At 45.0% G+C, this 13,952-nt stretch overlaps 1 protein-coding gene across 1 annotated transcript in view; it reads right to left on the reverse strand.

Annotated features, from left to right (window-relative positions):
* Positions 1-13,952, reverse strand: part of klhl29 (kelch like family member 29) — a 265,814-nt gene that overhangs the window by 2,294 nt on the left and 249,568 nt on the right. The window contains exons 12-13 of the mRNA XM_080024589.1: positions 8,946-9,139; positions 1,260-1,404 (exon numbers count right to left, since the gene is read on the reverse strand). Coding sequence (XP_079880715.1) covers positions 1,260-1,404; positions 8,946-9,139 — 339 coding nt within the window. The remainder of the gene's footprint in view (positions 1-1,259; positions 1,405-8,945; positions 9,140-13,952) is intronic.

The raw sequence follows: 13,952 nt of genomic DNA on the forward strand, positions 1-13,952 counted from the left end.
GGGTGGAGGGGTGAACAAATGTGCTCGTTAGATACACAGAGAAACAGGCGTTTGTGCAGAGGGGATTAAAACTTCGGCTGTGAGCTGATTAGGGCTTTGTACCCCAATTGGGCTTTTTTGGAACATTCTATTTACATAAGGCACACGCACAGATACACACTCAAATGAAACAACATGTAGTCCAACTACACACACCCCCAGCGCTGATGAGACCCGTAAGATTATTACATAAAGCTTAAATCTACTCGGAGAGAAAAGCCGCAGCCGATGAAAAAAGGCAAAAATAAAAGCAGCAGCAGGAAACAGGGCAATAATGACCTGCTAGCTGGAACACACAGTGAGGTGTGCGTGCGTGTGTGCGCGCACACATGGCTAAATGTTGCAGAGCAGCTTATCAATAACGCTGACAACCTAATTTATGTTACATTTTCTGTACATAACATCACCGTCAACAATCGCCAAATGTGTGTTTTGTCTCGTCTACAAAGCGCCACGGCCCAGGGAACAGCGGGTTCATTATCCAGCAAACCTCAGCGGCTCGCATGGACTGCAGCATGGGTGGCTGCGCTCGTTGCGCTCCCAAACAGCTGCTGCACTCCCAGTGTTAAACCATTATCTCCACTGTTGTAGTCTGGGTGTAACTACTGGAATACGTAGAGAGAAAAATAAAAAAACGCAAAAACAAACATCACCCATAAAAAAACAAACAAACCCTGCAACGACGTAACTGAAATGTGCTAAACCGCCGAGAGGTTGTGATTCAAGGTGAGTCAATAAACAGAGGCTGTTTTTCTCTTAACTGCACATTCATGTTATGTTGCAAAAATAATAGGCTCTTCAAAAGTTTAACACCACATCAATTCTAATTTGTGGCTGTAAATGATTATAGCTAGTCACCTCCACATTAGCATTTGTGTCACTCCTCAGGCTGAATTAAAGTGGTGATTCATAATATCTTGGTTAAAAAAAAATCCATTATTCCATTAATATTTATCTCGCACTTCAGGGGAAACAGTGATACGATGTGTTCTCATCGTTGGTGGCGGGCTCCGCCTTTCCCGGCAAGAATGCAAAGATCGGGGTAAGCGGTAAAAAGCAGGTGCAGTATGGATGAACGGCACCGCCCGACCAAAGAAACATCCCCACCACCTCTAGAGACGGAGGATAGACCTGGCCGAACACGGATGTCGGGCGGAAAGAAAACAAACAAAAAACCCCCAAAAAAGGCTGCAGTTATTATCTGAGCGATGGCCTCTTACCTGCAGAACTGCCTGGAGTGGTTCATGTTGGGCCCGGCTTTGATGTTGCCTTTGTCGGGGTCGTATATGGTGGTGGCTCGGGCGTAGGCTCCTCCCAGGATGAATATAAAACCGTTGAGACTCACGGCGGGGGCGTATTTGTTATCTAAATGAGAGAGGCGGGGGAGAGGGAGAGATAAGCAAAAACAGAAAAGCACAAAGCGAGTGTTCGGATGTCGTTCGCACTCGCTCAAGAGTTTTCCGCTCGGCATAATGGCATCATTTCCCCATTTCATTTTTGCTGCCGGTCTTTCAGCCGCGTGCATAACTCCTATCTACATCCTCCTTATCGTGCCGAAGATACGCCGCCGCCATGCAGGTTGGGATTGGTCTGGAAATGTTTTTGTTCCCCCACAGAAAATGACGCAATACGGAGGAAAAAAAAAAGTTGATAAATCAGCTGCAGCTTTATCACGTTTCAGCTGGAAAAGGGTTTGCGCTGCTGTATAAGAGTTTCCTAAATCCCAATAATTCACAGAGGGACTACGCCCACGGTGCCTCAGGAGATTTACCCAGCAGTACTGGAGTTGCATGAGGGAGGGGCGGGGATATTGCGTCGCGAGCACGCAGCCTAACTCGATCCGAGGTGATGCGGCGCCATATCACCTACGCACCTACCACCATGCCCACTCAGACGCCGAGAACTTCCTCCTCCCTCCCCCCCCCTCGACGTGTCTCTCTCGCCGCTCTAACTCTGATGTTTGATTACGAGGTGACCTCTAGAGGGACTAGAATCCTCAGGAAACTGTCTCTCTCTCGCCGTATCTCTCTCCCCTGAATCCTCAGGAAACTGTCCCTCTCCATATCTCTCTCTCTGTATCTCTCTCTCTCCCCTGAATACTCAGGAAACTGTCTGTCTCTCTCTCTCTCTCTCTCTCTCTCTCTCTCTCTCGCTCTCTGAGCGCTCCCCTGACTCACGTTGTCTAAATCGTCTAAATCACGTTGTCATCGGCAACACTCAAAGGACCATTATTGGTGTTAAACACATCTCTGTGCCGATCTGCTGCCTTTGTCCCTGGGTTGTTCAGCAGCTACGCCGTGAAAAACATCATCAGCCCAGGCCAAACGCAGCAGGCACACACCCTGGTTATGATATCTGCAGGTCATTCAAGGTGTGTGAAAGGTATAAAGGCCATTTAACAGCAATGAAGGTCCTACCTTTTTGTGGACAACTGCAATTGTTTGATTCTTATATCAAAAAACTGCATTTGCATACATGTGTTGTCTGAAATGAAAGTGATGCGAGGCAGGCTTGGTGCACATTGCAGCATCTACGACATAGTTCTATTTTACAACTGCATACGTACAATGTTTAGCTCAAAACAGCATCAAAAAGGCCTTAAAGAGTCTTTGTTGGATATGTGAGTCATTCATTACGGTCTTCATGCCACTCCAAAGACATCCAAACGTTTCACACTCCATGGGTGGAATCCAATTTTAAAAGCAAACAAAAACAAATAACAGTTTAAAAAAAATAAAGTAGTGAACAAAACAAATTCTGATCAGTTTGCAGTAGGAGTAATAGTAATTGTTTTTTGATCATTATTATGTTCTTATCCATCATCCATTGTCCTTCCATCTTTATGAAATGATCGCTGAAGACCCTAAAAAAACATTTATAGCTCAATAGTCTGCGGAAGTGTTTGGTCAATTTCCATCTGGTCCCTGGCTGGCGGGGGGGGGGGGGGGGGCATGGAGTAAACAATGAATCAACATCACACTGTCCTCCACGGAACACAGTGAAGCCGGGAGACGCACTGGCTCAAGATCAGCCACTAAAGAAAGGAGAGGGGGAGAGAGGGAGGAGGAGGAGAGAGGGGGGGGGGGTGGAACGTTGCCAGAAGCTTAGATAAGATACGATTGGGGGGAATTAGAGTAGCCAAACATTTCTTCTTCTTCCAATGTGTTCCTCTCATGTGGCGTAGCGGCCGAAGCAGCCGCGGCCATGATGGACCAATAAAAGCGGAGCGCGATGTTCCTTCTTTCAGTACGGTGGAAAGAAGGAGGAGGAAAAAAAGAGGATGGGACATGTCCAATTAGGTAGCTATGGAAACACCGTCTTGCACACCTATCTCTCAGTCCCCCCTCTCTCCCTCCCTCTCTCTCTCTCTCTCTCTCTCTCTCTCTCTCTCTCTCTCCCTCTCTCTCTCTCCCTCTCTCTCTCTCCATTTCGTTCTGTCTGTAATGGCCGGCCGTCGTTCCGTTTCCCTAGCTATGTCATTTACACAAGTAATTGTTCCTCGGTCAATTTTTCGATAGAGCAATCCAGACCCAGATCGTCTCCCCTGCGTCCCCGGGGCGAACCGGTCAATGGCGGCTTGTCCGTCAGCGGAAAAAGCACGGGATGGATTTTAGAGAGTGCTGCCCAAGTGTGTGTGTGTGTGTGTGTGTGTGTGTGTGTCCGCGAGCGCGCCCGCTATGGCCGTGTGAGTCATGAACGTTCAAGGCTGCCCGGATGCCCGTGACGTTCACTTCGACTTACACAATGAGCTGCATGAAGCACTTAGCACGGTGTTCTTCATAAAAAAATGTCTGAACTACTTTTATTCACCGGGCCTTCACCATCTCATGTCCCTGCAACTTCCTGTTGAATGGCATTTACGTTCATGGGTTTGTCCGCTTTACTGCAGCACAAGTAACATCATTGCGGCACTCCTCCTCATTTGTGGAACTCCATGCCATGCGCTTTAGGTATAAGAAGATGGACGTGTTGGTAGGAAGTTGTATGAAGAGGTCCACAGGTACCGTCTAATCTGTACCGTCCATCCGCGCTTGACCACAAAAATAACCAGACGGTGTTGAATTCATGGAAGGAGGTCGTGCGGTCTCTGCCCAAGGATTTGGACTATTTTAATACTCGGGACTTCTTCCTAAGGTTTACACCGACAAGTTACACAAACTGAAGAACCCTGCACTGACTCAAATACATAAACATACATTTACATTTAACACTCTACTTATTTGGATCCTTCCCTCAGGACTTCTTTGTAATGTTTACAGCAGTACTTTCAGTTTCCCCTGGTGGTTTATGCACAGCGCCCCCTGTCTTTCAGGAGAATATCACCACGTCATCTACGCGGAAACGCGTCAACTATATAATATGCTGCATCTATGTATAGATGCAGTATATCTATATATCTAGTTATCTATTTATCCATCCATTCATCTATGTATCTATCTAATAAAGCTTATCCTACATTATTCATCAAGCTCAGCTTTTGGTGGAAAAGTCGTGTTTCTTACTGTGCGAGAGGTGGGAAGTCAGTTTGTGAAATCCATGCATGGACCGACACGTGGGGATCCAAGCAGAGGAAACACACACACACACACACACACACACACACACTCTCGAAGCCCTACATACCAACATGCACAAATCTGACGATAATACGCCGCTGAGCGGTAAAAAGAGAGAGCGAGACTGAGGAAAAAAAAGCGTGAAAGAGAGAGAGAGAGAGAGAAAATTAGTGAGAGAGAGAGAGAGAGGGAGAGAGAGAGAGAGAGAGAGAGAGAGAGAGAGAGAGAGAGGATTAGCGGCCCAATTTCACAGGAAACAGTAAAACCCGTCCATTATCCCCCGGCTCGCTGCCTGTCACACACAGGCTCGTCTGCAGCCTGACGGATGACTGTCTCCTTCCTCCGCTCCCTCCGTCCATCTCTACCTTCACCACCCTCTCTCCATCCTGGAACCACAGGACTCTCTCTCTCTCCCTCTTTATCCATCTGTCGCTCTCTCTCTCTCTCTCCCTATATCGCTGTCTCTCTATACTCTTGTCTTCCTTCTGAAACCACAGGAGTCTCTCTCAATCTCTCCATCTCTTCCTATATGTCTCTGGCTCTGCCTCTCTCCTTCCTGAAACTCTTGCTCTCTCCCTCCCCGTCTCTCTCGATCTGATTCTCTGACTCCCTCTCTGCCTATCTCCTTCCTGAAACTGTAGGAAACTCTCTCTCTCTCTCTTTCAGTAGCTCTCCCTCCCCCCCTGAAACCCCATGAGTCTATCTCTATCTCGTCCCCTCAGTCTCTCCCTCTCCCTCCTAAAACCTTTGGAAACTCTCTCTGTATCTCTCTCTCTCTCTCTCTCTCTCCCCTGAAACCTCAGGAAACATGTCTCTTTCTGTATCTCGCTCTCTGTTTCTCTCCCTCTCCCTCTCTCTCTCCTTGCAGATCCCTATTACATAATGCATACTCTACATGCGCCTGCTCCACAGTGAGTACACGGGTGACATAGGGTAGGGAGGGCAGTGTGTGTGTGTGTGTGTGTGTGTGTGTGTGTGTGTGTGTGTGTGTGTGTGTGTGTGTGTGTGACTGTCTCTAAAATAGCTCCATTTTAAATTTTTTCTGCAATTCTACCAGCTGCTCCACTGCACCATTATAGCCTCTCTTTCTTTCCCTGATCCACCAGCGTTACATAACTTATCACTTTATTGAGAACATTGCTAACATAATAAGGACAGTTAGAAACACCAGGGGTTACTTTTATAACTGAGGTGCCAGTGTAAAGCCTGTAATTTGTGCTTTATTAAGATGAAAATGAAATGCAGTTTAGCATTTTCTGTCGAATAGATGATTGATTCGCTTAATTGCACTAAAAGCAATAAAAAATGTATAGTTTTCTCCAACTGTACAGAGTCAAAGACAGTGTCTTGATGTTTTCGAGCTTGGGCTCAAAGTTTTGCAGGTGTAGAGAAATTTTGAACTTGTAGAAAGGTTTGGAGCTGTGAAAAACAACGTTCACATGTGGGAATCAATCATTTAAATGCAGAGATTGGCAGAGATACGTCGTCCAGACAGATGGGTTACACAGCGCTGCAAGTAAAACTAATTGGAATAAGTAATCTGTACGGGTTCAATGCACAATGACATAAAACTTCATTCATCCCCAAGGAAACTGCAGTGGTTTACACGTGCAGATATAGTAAAATGTTAATCTGTCAATCCCCATTGGTTGCAAGTGTTGTAAGCTCCAACGTATTTGTTTCTATGCATGTGTAAATACATTTTGTACATGCAAAGTGTAAAATTACTCTAAAATTACACAACTTTTTAACATTTCTTTGAGCGCTAAAACATTATGACACTGTATTTGACTCCATACAATGCCTCTCTTCCTTTGTTTTCAAAGTGAACAATAAGCTATAATAAGATTTATAGTAAAGTTGTATTTAATCTCATGGCAGATATTCAATCTGGTTCAAGTTCAACAAGTCTTCAACCAGACGTTGCCTGATTGAGATGGATGTGAACAATGGAACATGGCTGGTTTTAAATATTTCAGTCATTACTGTGGGATTTCTATCACATTTTGGACACCATCAAAGTCACCTTCCTTTATACGCAACGCACCATTCTTCCATAAAACACAGTGACAGAACAAAGAGCAGTTTTAGACAGAACTGAGAACCTCCCTGTGGTCAAGCACGTCTGAGCGAGCAAGCATAGGAGGGAGAGAGGGTGAAAGATAGGGATGGACTGATACTGATACCGGTGTCAAATATCAGCGCGCTCTGAACGACGAGTTGCGGGATGAGTTGGCGCAGCGGGACGACGGTTAGATACCGCAATCTGCCAGGACAACCGGCTACGGGAGCGCTGGCGCGAGAAGGGGGAGGGGTGGTGAAACTACAGCCCGTGCCTCCCGCCCCGGTCTCCAGTGCCAACTACTCTCGGGCACCCCTGAAGTCCCCCGACTCACTCCGATGCCGAGCCCATACAACTCGGTCCTCCCGGATCTCCCCTGAGGAACGAGCCTGCCCCATACAGACCGGCGCCTGTCTGTATTGCGGCCGTCCGGGACACCTCCTAGCCACCTGCCTGGTCCGGCCGGGAGAAGACGACTCCTTGGTAGGGTTATGTTCCGGCCGCTCCAGCTCCAACCCTTTCCCCCGTCCTCTGCTCCCAGCTACCTTCTCGTGGGGGGGTATAACACTCTCTTCCTCCTCTCTCATAGATTACTGGGGGGATGAGAGTTTTCTCAACCTGGGAGTAGCATGCCAGCTAGGGCTGATACCCGTCCCTCTCCCCACACCGCTCGAGGTCAAGGGGCTGACGGGTCACTTCTGACCCGGATTACCCACCAGACGGCCCCCCTCGAGCTGCTACTCTCCGGCAACCACCGTGAGTCTATGGCATTCTTCCCCTGGCTCCGGACCCACAACCCCCAGATGGACTGGCGCTCGGGTAGCGTGAACGCCTGGAGCACGCGCTGCCATGCCCACTGCCTCCGCTCGGCGGTCCCCGAGAGCCCCGACCTGTCCTCTGTTCCATCGCAATATCTGGATCTGGCCCCTGTTTTCAGCAAGCAGGGCGCGCAGTCCCTACCACCTCATTGCCCCTACGACTGCGCAATCAACCTCCTGCCAGGCAAGGACTCAATGACATCACGGTCAAGAACAAGTATCCGTAGCCTCTGATCGACTCAATCTTCATTCCCATCCAGGGTGCCACATCTGGTACCTACACCCCCCGAACGCCGCGCCCTCTCTACTTCATTCATCCTGGGATGGAAGTCCAAGATGAATAAAGTAGAGAGCACTCAGTCCCGTAGCCTCACTGGCTCCAGAAAGCAGCAAGGTCCTGTGCAAGGGGCGCTGTAACCATAAGGTGTACATTATGTTTGCGTTTGTAACACAGACCGTCATTGAAATGTGACCAATAAGGTTCAAATTTGTCAGATAAAATAAATTACTTTCGGATACCGAGCTTTACTACAGTGGTGTAAAAGTGCAATTGCACTTAGAAGCTGTAGAGGCGGCATATCCCAAATACCAAAATGTACATAGTGCTGCTTTAAAAAAAAATTTGATTTACAATTTTTCTAACACACAGAAGCATGTTAGATGTTAGTTATGGGGGAAAAATGATACAAACATCATTATGTTTGAAGTATGTAAATCCATACTGTTGATAAGTAATGGATCAGCTTGCTCCTAGATATTCAGGATTAATAAAGCAGGGTCAAATTTGATCTATAAATGTAGCTTTGGTGAATGAATAAATAAATAGATAATGAAGAAAGATAATGAAAGGGCCTTCCGGGCTGCCCCCATAATTTTTTTTTGCGCGACCATTACTGTAAGTATGGTACTATCAATATGACTCATACAAGAAAGATAGATAAATAGATGGATAGATAAAAAAATACTATTATTATTATATGATTAAAATTACACAGTAAAACCTACCTTTCATAAATTTGTGTTGCACTTTTGTTGACCATTAGTGAAATTACGGTACTATCAATATCGATCAAGATAGAGGTAGATAGGTGGATACATATAGATAAAAAAACAACAAATAAAAATGACTTTGCAAAAGATTAAAATTGCACAGTGAATCCTAAGTTTCAAGTTTTTGTTTTTGTTGCACCGCTATTAGTGAAATTACAGTACTGGCAATATGACTACAAGATAGATGAATGGATAAAAAAAATTAGAGATTAAAGATTAAAATAACACAGTGAAAGCTAAGTAAAAAAAAAATTGTGGCACAACTATTTGTGAAATAATGGTACGAGCAATATCACTCAAGATAGATAGAAAAATGACAAATATAAAGGGACATTGCTAAAGATTAAACTTGTGTTCCCACACACCTCCAAAGAGCATGTACCGTGTGTGTTAGTGCGTGTGTGCGCACACATGTCTCACCAATCATGGGGGACTCGATGAAGCTCCAGGTGTTGCTCTGCGGGACGTAGGACTGCAGCACACCCGCTGAGCGCCCGGCCTCGTTCACGCCCCCGAACACGTATACCTTCCCCCCGCACACTGTGGCCGCCGCCGAATGGACTGGCTTGGGCAGCGGAGACACTGTCTCCCACTGGTTGGTGATGGTGTCGTACCTGGACAAGGGGGTGGGGGGGGGGGGGAGTAGAGACAACAGTGAGGAGTAGACTGTCGTAGACTGCTATGGAGAACCGCGGTGCTTTGTTTTGGTTGCTATTTCTTTTAGATTCATGACCGTGCATGTCCATCACTTTGCTCTAAAGCTCATACAGTCATCCAGATGTTCACTAAATATAATGCATTTGTGCTGAAATATACTTTGATTCATTGGTCAGTTTATACAATATTATAATACAGTATGATTACATTATAATTACATGTTCATTTATATAGTTGTTTAAATAGTTCAGAGTTTATGGGTGAATTTTCAGAACTAAAAGTAAACACATTCCATTACCTTATGTGGAGATGGCAGTTTTTCTTCCCTCAAATGGGTTTTTTATTTTCAGAATTATATCCTGAACATTAACTTAACATATTGCAAAGTAAAAACTTGAGAAAGCAAATTTCTATTGCAATGTGTGTCAAGATTATGACTCAATATCATAATTATATATTGTTTATTAGTGTAGTGCCAAATTTCACATTTTTGGAATATTGCCAATATCTTTTAATTTTTTTTCATTTGTATTATTTTAATGTTATAGCCTATTTGCTGTGATGCGAGCTGCTGCAACAAACCAATTTCCATCCCAGGATGAATCAAGTATCTATATATACATACGGTATAATGGCACAATATTTCTTTAAAGGTTCATACAGTAATATAATTCGAAAATATGATGACATTTTTCTTTACACACACTCAAACACACAAAGAAACCAGTCTCTCTCAAAAATAAACAAAAAAAATAAAACCTCTCAAATTAGAAAATTCCTGAGCAATGAATTGAGTTTCCGGGTTGTTTTGGGCTGCGGAGCTGACTGACATAATTAGGGAAAGCCTGCACCACCAAGGAAGATGAAAAAGGCCAACGTGCACGTACAATGACAGCAATTAAAGCAATTACACCAGGCAACATATGTCGGCAGCTACAAGCCATTAGTCTCCGGAGTTGTGTGTGTGTGTGTGTGTGGGTGTGCGTGCGTGCGTGCGTGCATGCATGCGTGTGTGTGTGTGTGTGTGTGTGTGTGTGTGTGCGTCCTGTATTTTGGACCTCTCCCTCCGAGGCACCATCTGGCAGAACCTTTAACACAAAGTCTTGAATGCAGTCGACCCAAACCAGCACAAACAGATTCGGCGAGATGACAGTCTGACATGTTCCTGAGCGAGAGCAAGCCTGCAGCCGTGCGTGTGTGTGTGTGTGTGTGTGTGTGTGTGTGTGTGTGTGCGTGTGTGTGTGCGTGTGCGTGTGCGTGTGCACTATGCCCTGTGGTTCCATTAGTGCTGCGTGCTCGCATCACAGTCCCGCGTCTGTGGGCCGATGATCAAAGGCGCCGGGCTGACGGCGTTCCAACTGGAGCGGCTCTCATTACACGACAACAAACTGATGCTGGATCATTGATTAAAACTTGTGTCCATTTACACTACGGTGCATTTTCTTCATCGACAAAAAACAAGCTTAAAAAAAACCACGATCCTGTAAATATTTTTTGGTGCACGGGACTCATGGAGGGTGCGGGGTAGTGAAGACATTTTGGATCAGACCTTTCCCCTCCATGAAGCGCTGTGAGGGAGACCCACTTGAAGCAGTGGAGAGAGAGACGAGATGGACCTCTGACAAGCAATTTGCTCAATTTAAAACACAGCGGAAACACACACACACACACACACACACACACACACACACACACACACACACACACACACACACACACACACACACACACACACACACACACACACACACACACACACACACACACAGCATTTTGTGCTAAGGTGGAGGTGGCCTCAGGGCTAATTGCGCCACCCAAGACATTCGCTCAAAACAGTTTGGGTTTCAAAAAATAAAAATAGGTATTGAAATAATAGATGAAAAGTCCTCCATTCGTGGTTTGTTTTATGATATTCTGTCCTAGCTACAAGGCGTGGGGAGGAATGGCGTGCGACTGCTCTCACTACAAAACTGGACTGCTTCTTTGCTTCTTTTTTTAACAGTAACTAAAATTCAGTATTTAGGTTAATTTCAGAAGTATTATTTTCTATTTTGATGATCAAATTTGACATCAATTAAGGGTGCAGCGATTCACTGATACGAACCGGATACGCGGACCCCTGGATGGATCTAAATGTTCCATCATGTACCATAATTCTACATTAGTGTAAACTAAGCTGCTGCGGAAGACTCGCTGATCTAACGTTCGCGCTCTCTCTCTCTCTCTCTCTCTCCGACTCCGTCTCGCCACACGCACGCACACCCGCAGCTGCACCTGCACCTGATAGCGCGCGCACATTCCCTCTTGCGAGACTTGCGATCCACCCGCAGTAAAACACATTATAACTGATAATTAACAATACTCCAACGGGTCCTGGGTCATTACAATATTATATTGTACATTAATACATCGCAATCACAATATATTAGATATTATTATACCTAAATGTCATAAAGTAACAAACCCTTCTGGTCTTTTACGATTCTATGAATCTGGCACTGTTGTAAAATTGACTTATTTTAAGAATTGGCTTATTTTAATTTATAATGGAAATTAAACATTAAACAAATGTTAAGAACTGTATGAGATTGCATCACATTGTTCTGTATTGAAATGTATTCTCCCTGAATCACATCGTAGCCCATGTACTGTATCTAGATACGTATGGGATCATCTTATAAGGGAGAGATTCCCACCTCTGACAGCAATATGTAAAGAGGGTACCATGCTTGTTATAATACTGAATAAAAACTTGGTCCCATTTGTTGAAACTGTTTGGTCTGAAATTACTTTTAGGCAACATCTTTGTCATGAGCGATCAATGTGTCTTGTTTGAATGAAAATGTCTCACAAGTTGTCACGAAGCTTCCCGGGTGTGTTGGGAAGATTTATTAAACAAAAATAATACATTTTTAGTTATTTTTTTGGTTAATCCACTTTTTTATCTTTATCGTTGTTATTTACAAACAGGTTCTAGCCGTATGTCAATTGTAAGGGAATGTATTGCCCAAAATACGCAGAGTGGAAAAGTGAGTAATTTCGTTTTTTTTGGAAACAAATTCTATTCTCTTATTCGAGTCATTTTTCTCATCCATACTTGTACATATCTCCGTTGTAGCAGTCCTCTTACTTCGCGTCGCTCTAGTTTTGTATTCCTAAACACGACAGAGGTTCGCGTTAAAATCCACATTTAAGCTGTGGCGACTCCTTGTTAACCCTGTTTTCATTATTTATCCACCGCCTCCGAAGGCCAGACATAAGCTGAAGCAGAGGATTTTCCAAAGCACCGTAAAGCATGAAAACTGAAGCGCAAAAGTTGAGGAGAAATAAAAGGGGGGGAAAAGAGGGAGGTGTTAGAGAAGTGTTTCGGCCCCCCAGACTGACTGACCCATTTTATTCCCGTGTTAATGACCCCCTCCCAGTCTTGCCAACTCTTTTTTTCAATGAAAGCAGCGAGCACTCGCCCGAATAGTCGCCAGACGCAGTCATGCGCTCATTTGCATACCGATGACATCATCACACGTTCATTTGCATAAAGCTTAGTGGTTGTGTCAAGAGCGATCACCTGAAGTCATATAAGGTAGAATGCAAAATTTTAAGCCAAATAATCACAAAGTCACTACAGGGAGTAGAAAAACAATCAACAAAGGGAGGAAGAAGATCAAACAAACTATTCAATATTTACAAGATAATTTTGTTTTTATATATATTTACAAGCTATAGGAACAACCTAATCCAGAGATCCAGAGAGAAAGAGTGAGAGAGAGAGAAGCTCAAACCAACTATTTACATATCAGAGAAAATATTATTCTATGCTGTGCATGTATGAAAGAGAGTCAACTATTTATTATCTAAATCTGGGTATTTATTTATCTATTTATTTATGCAAAACTATTTATGGATCAGGATCTTTACAATTATTTAAAGAAATGGTGATCAGTGATTGGTAGTTGGGCACACTGTCTGGCAGGCATACGCAGCTCAGCTGGTGCAGCTCTCTGGTCACGCCCACACCGACCGACTGACTGAGGAGAGGGAGAGACCCCAGCGCTGTTGGCAGAAGAGCCGTGGACTGCAATTACTCTGAGCGGCTTGATGCACGGGAATGAACTACAATATAAGATATGGAATATATTTCTCGGCTTTTCCCTAAGGGTCTGAAAAGTCGCTAAATCCAGCGAGAAAGTTGCCAAGTTGACAACACTGGCCCCTCGTCCACACAGCGATGGCATGACATCATCGCTAACAGGGGACACCTTTTTTTTTTTGGGCTGACCACCCGTAAGCACAGAGGCTGCGGCGGCCACGCGGGGTCAGCGATATGACTCAGCTCTCAACACGCGTGAGATTCACCATCAACGGTCCAATCATATCAGCTCAGGTGGGCGAGATCTGTAAGGAGGAAGTTTTAATTTAAATAAAACTGCCCTTTATTAGCAGCACATATTACAGGCGGGCGGACAGACAGACAGACAGACAGACAGACAGGCAGACAGACAGACAGGCAGGCAGGCAGACAGACAGACAGACAAACAGGCAGGCAGGCAGGCAGGCTGGCAGGCAGGCTGGCAGACAGACAAGCAGACGAACGGGGCAGCCAGTGAGTTTTCCCCACCCCCAGCATTGCTAAGGAAACGGCAGGAATTTATCAGACACATTGTGCCGCATCGATTCCTTCTTTTTGCGAGTGTGTGCACACAAAGACCGATTGGCCCACGAAGCCGTGTAATCGGCTCCGGCCCTGACGAGGCTCGTTCCGCCACGCAGGGA

This window comes from Zeus faber (assembly GCF_960531495.2).
Source record: "Zeus faber genome assembly, chromosome: 2".
NCBI classification, from domain to species: Eukaryota; Metazoa; Chordata; class Actinopteri; order Zeiformes; family Zeidae; genus Zeus; species Zeus faber.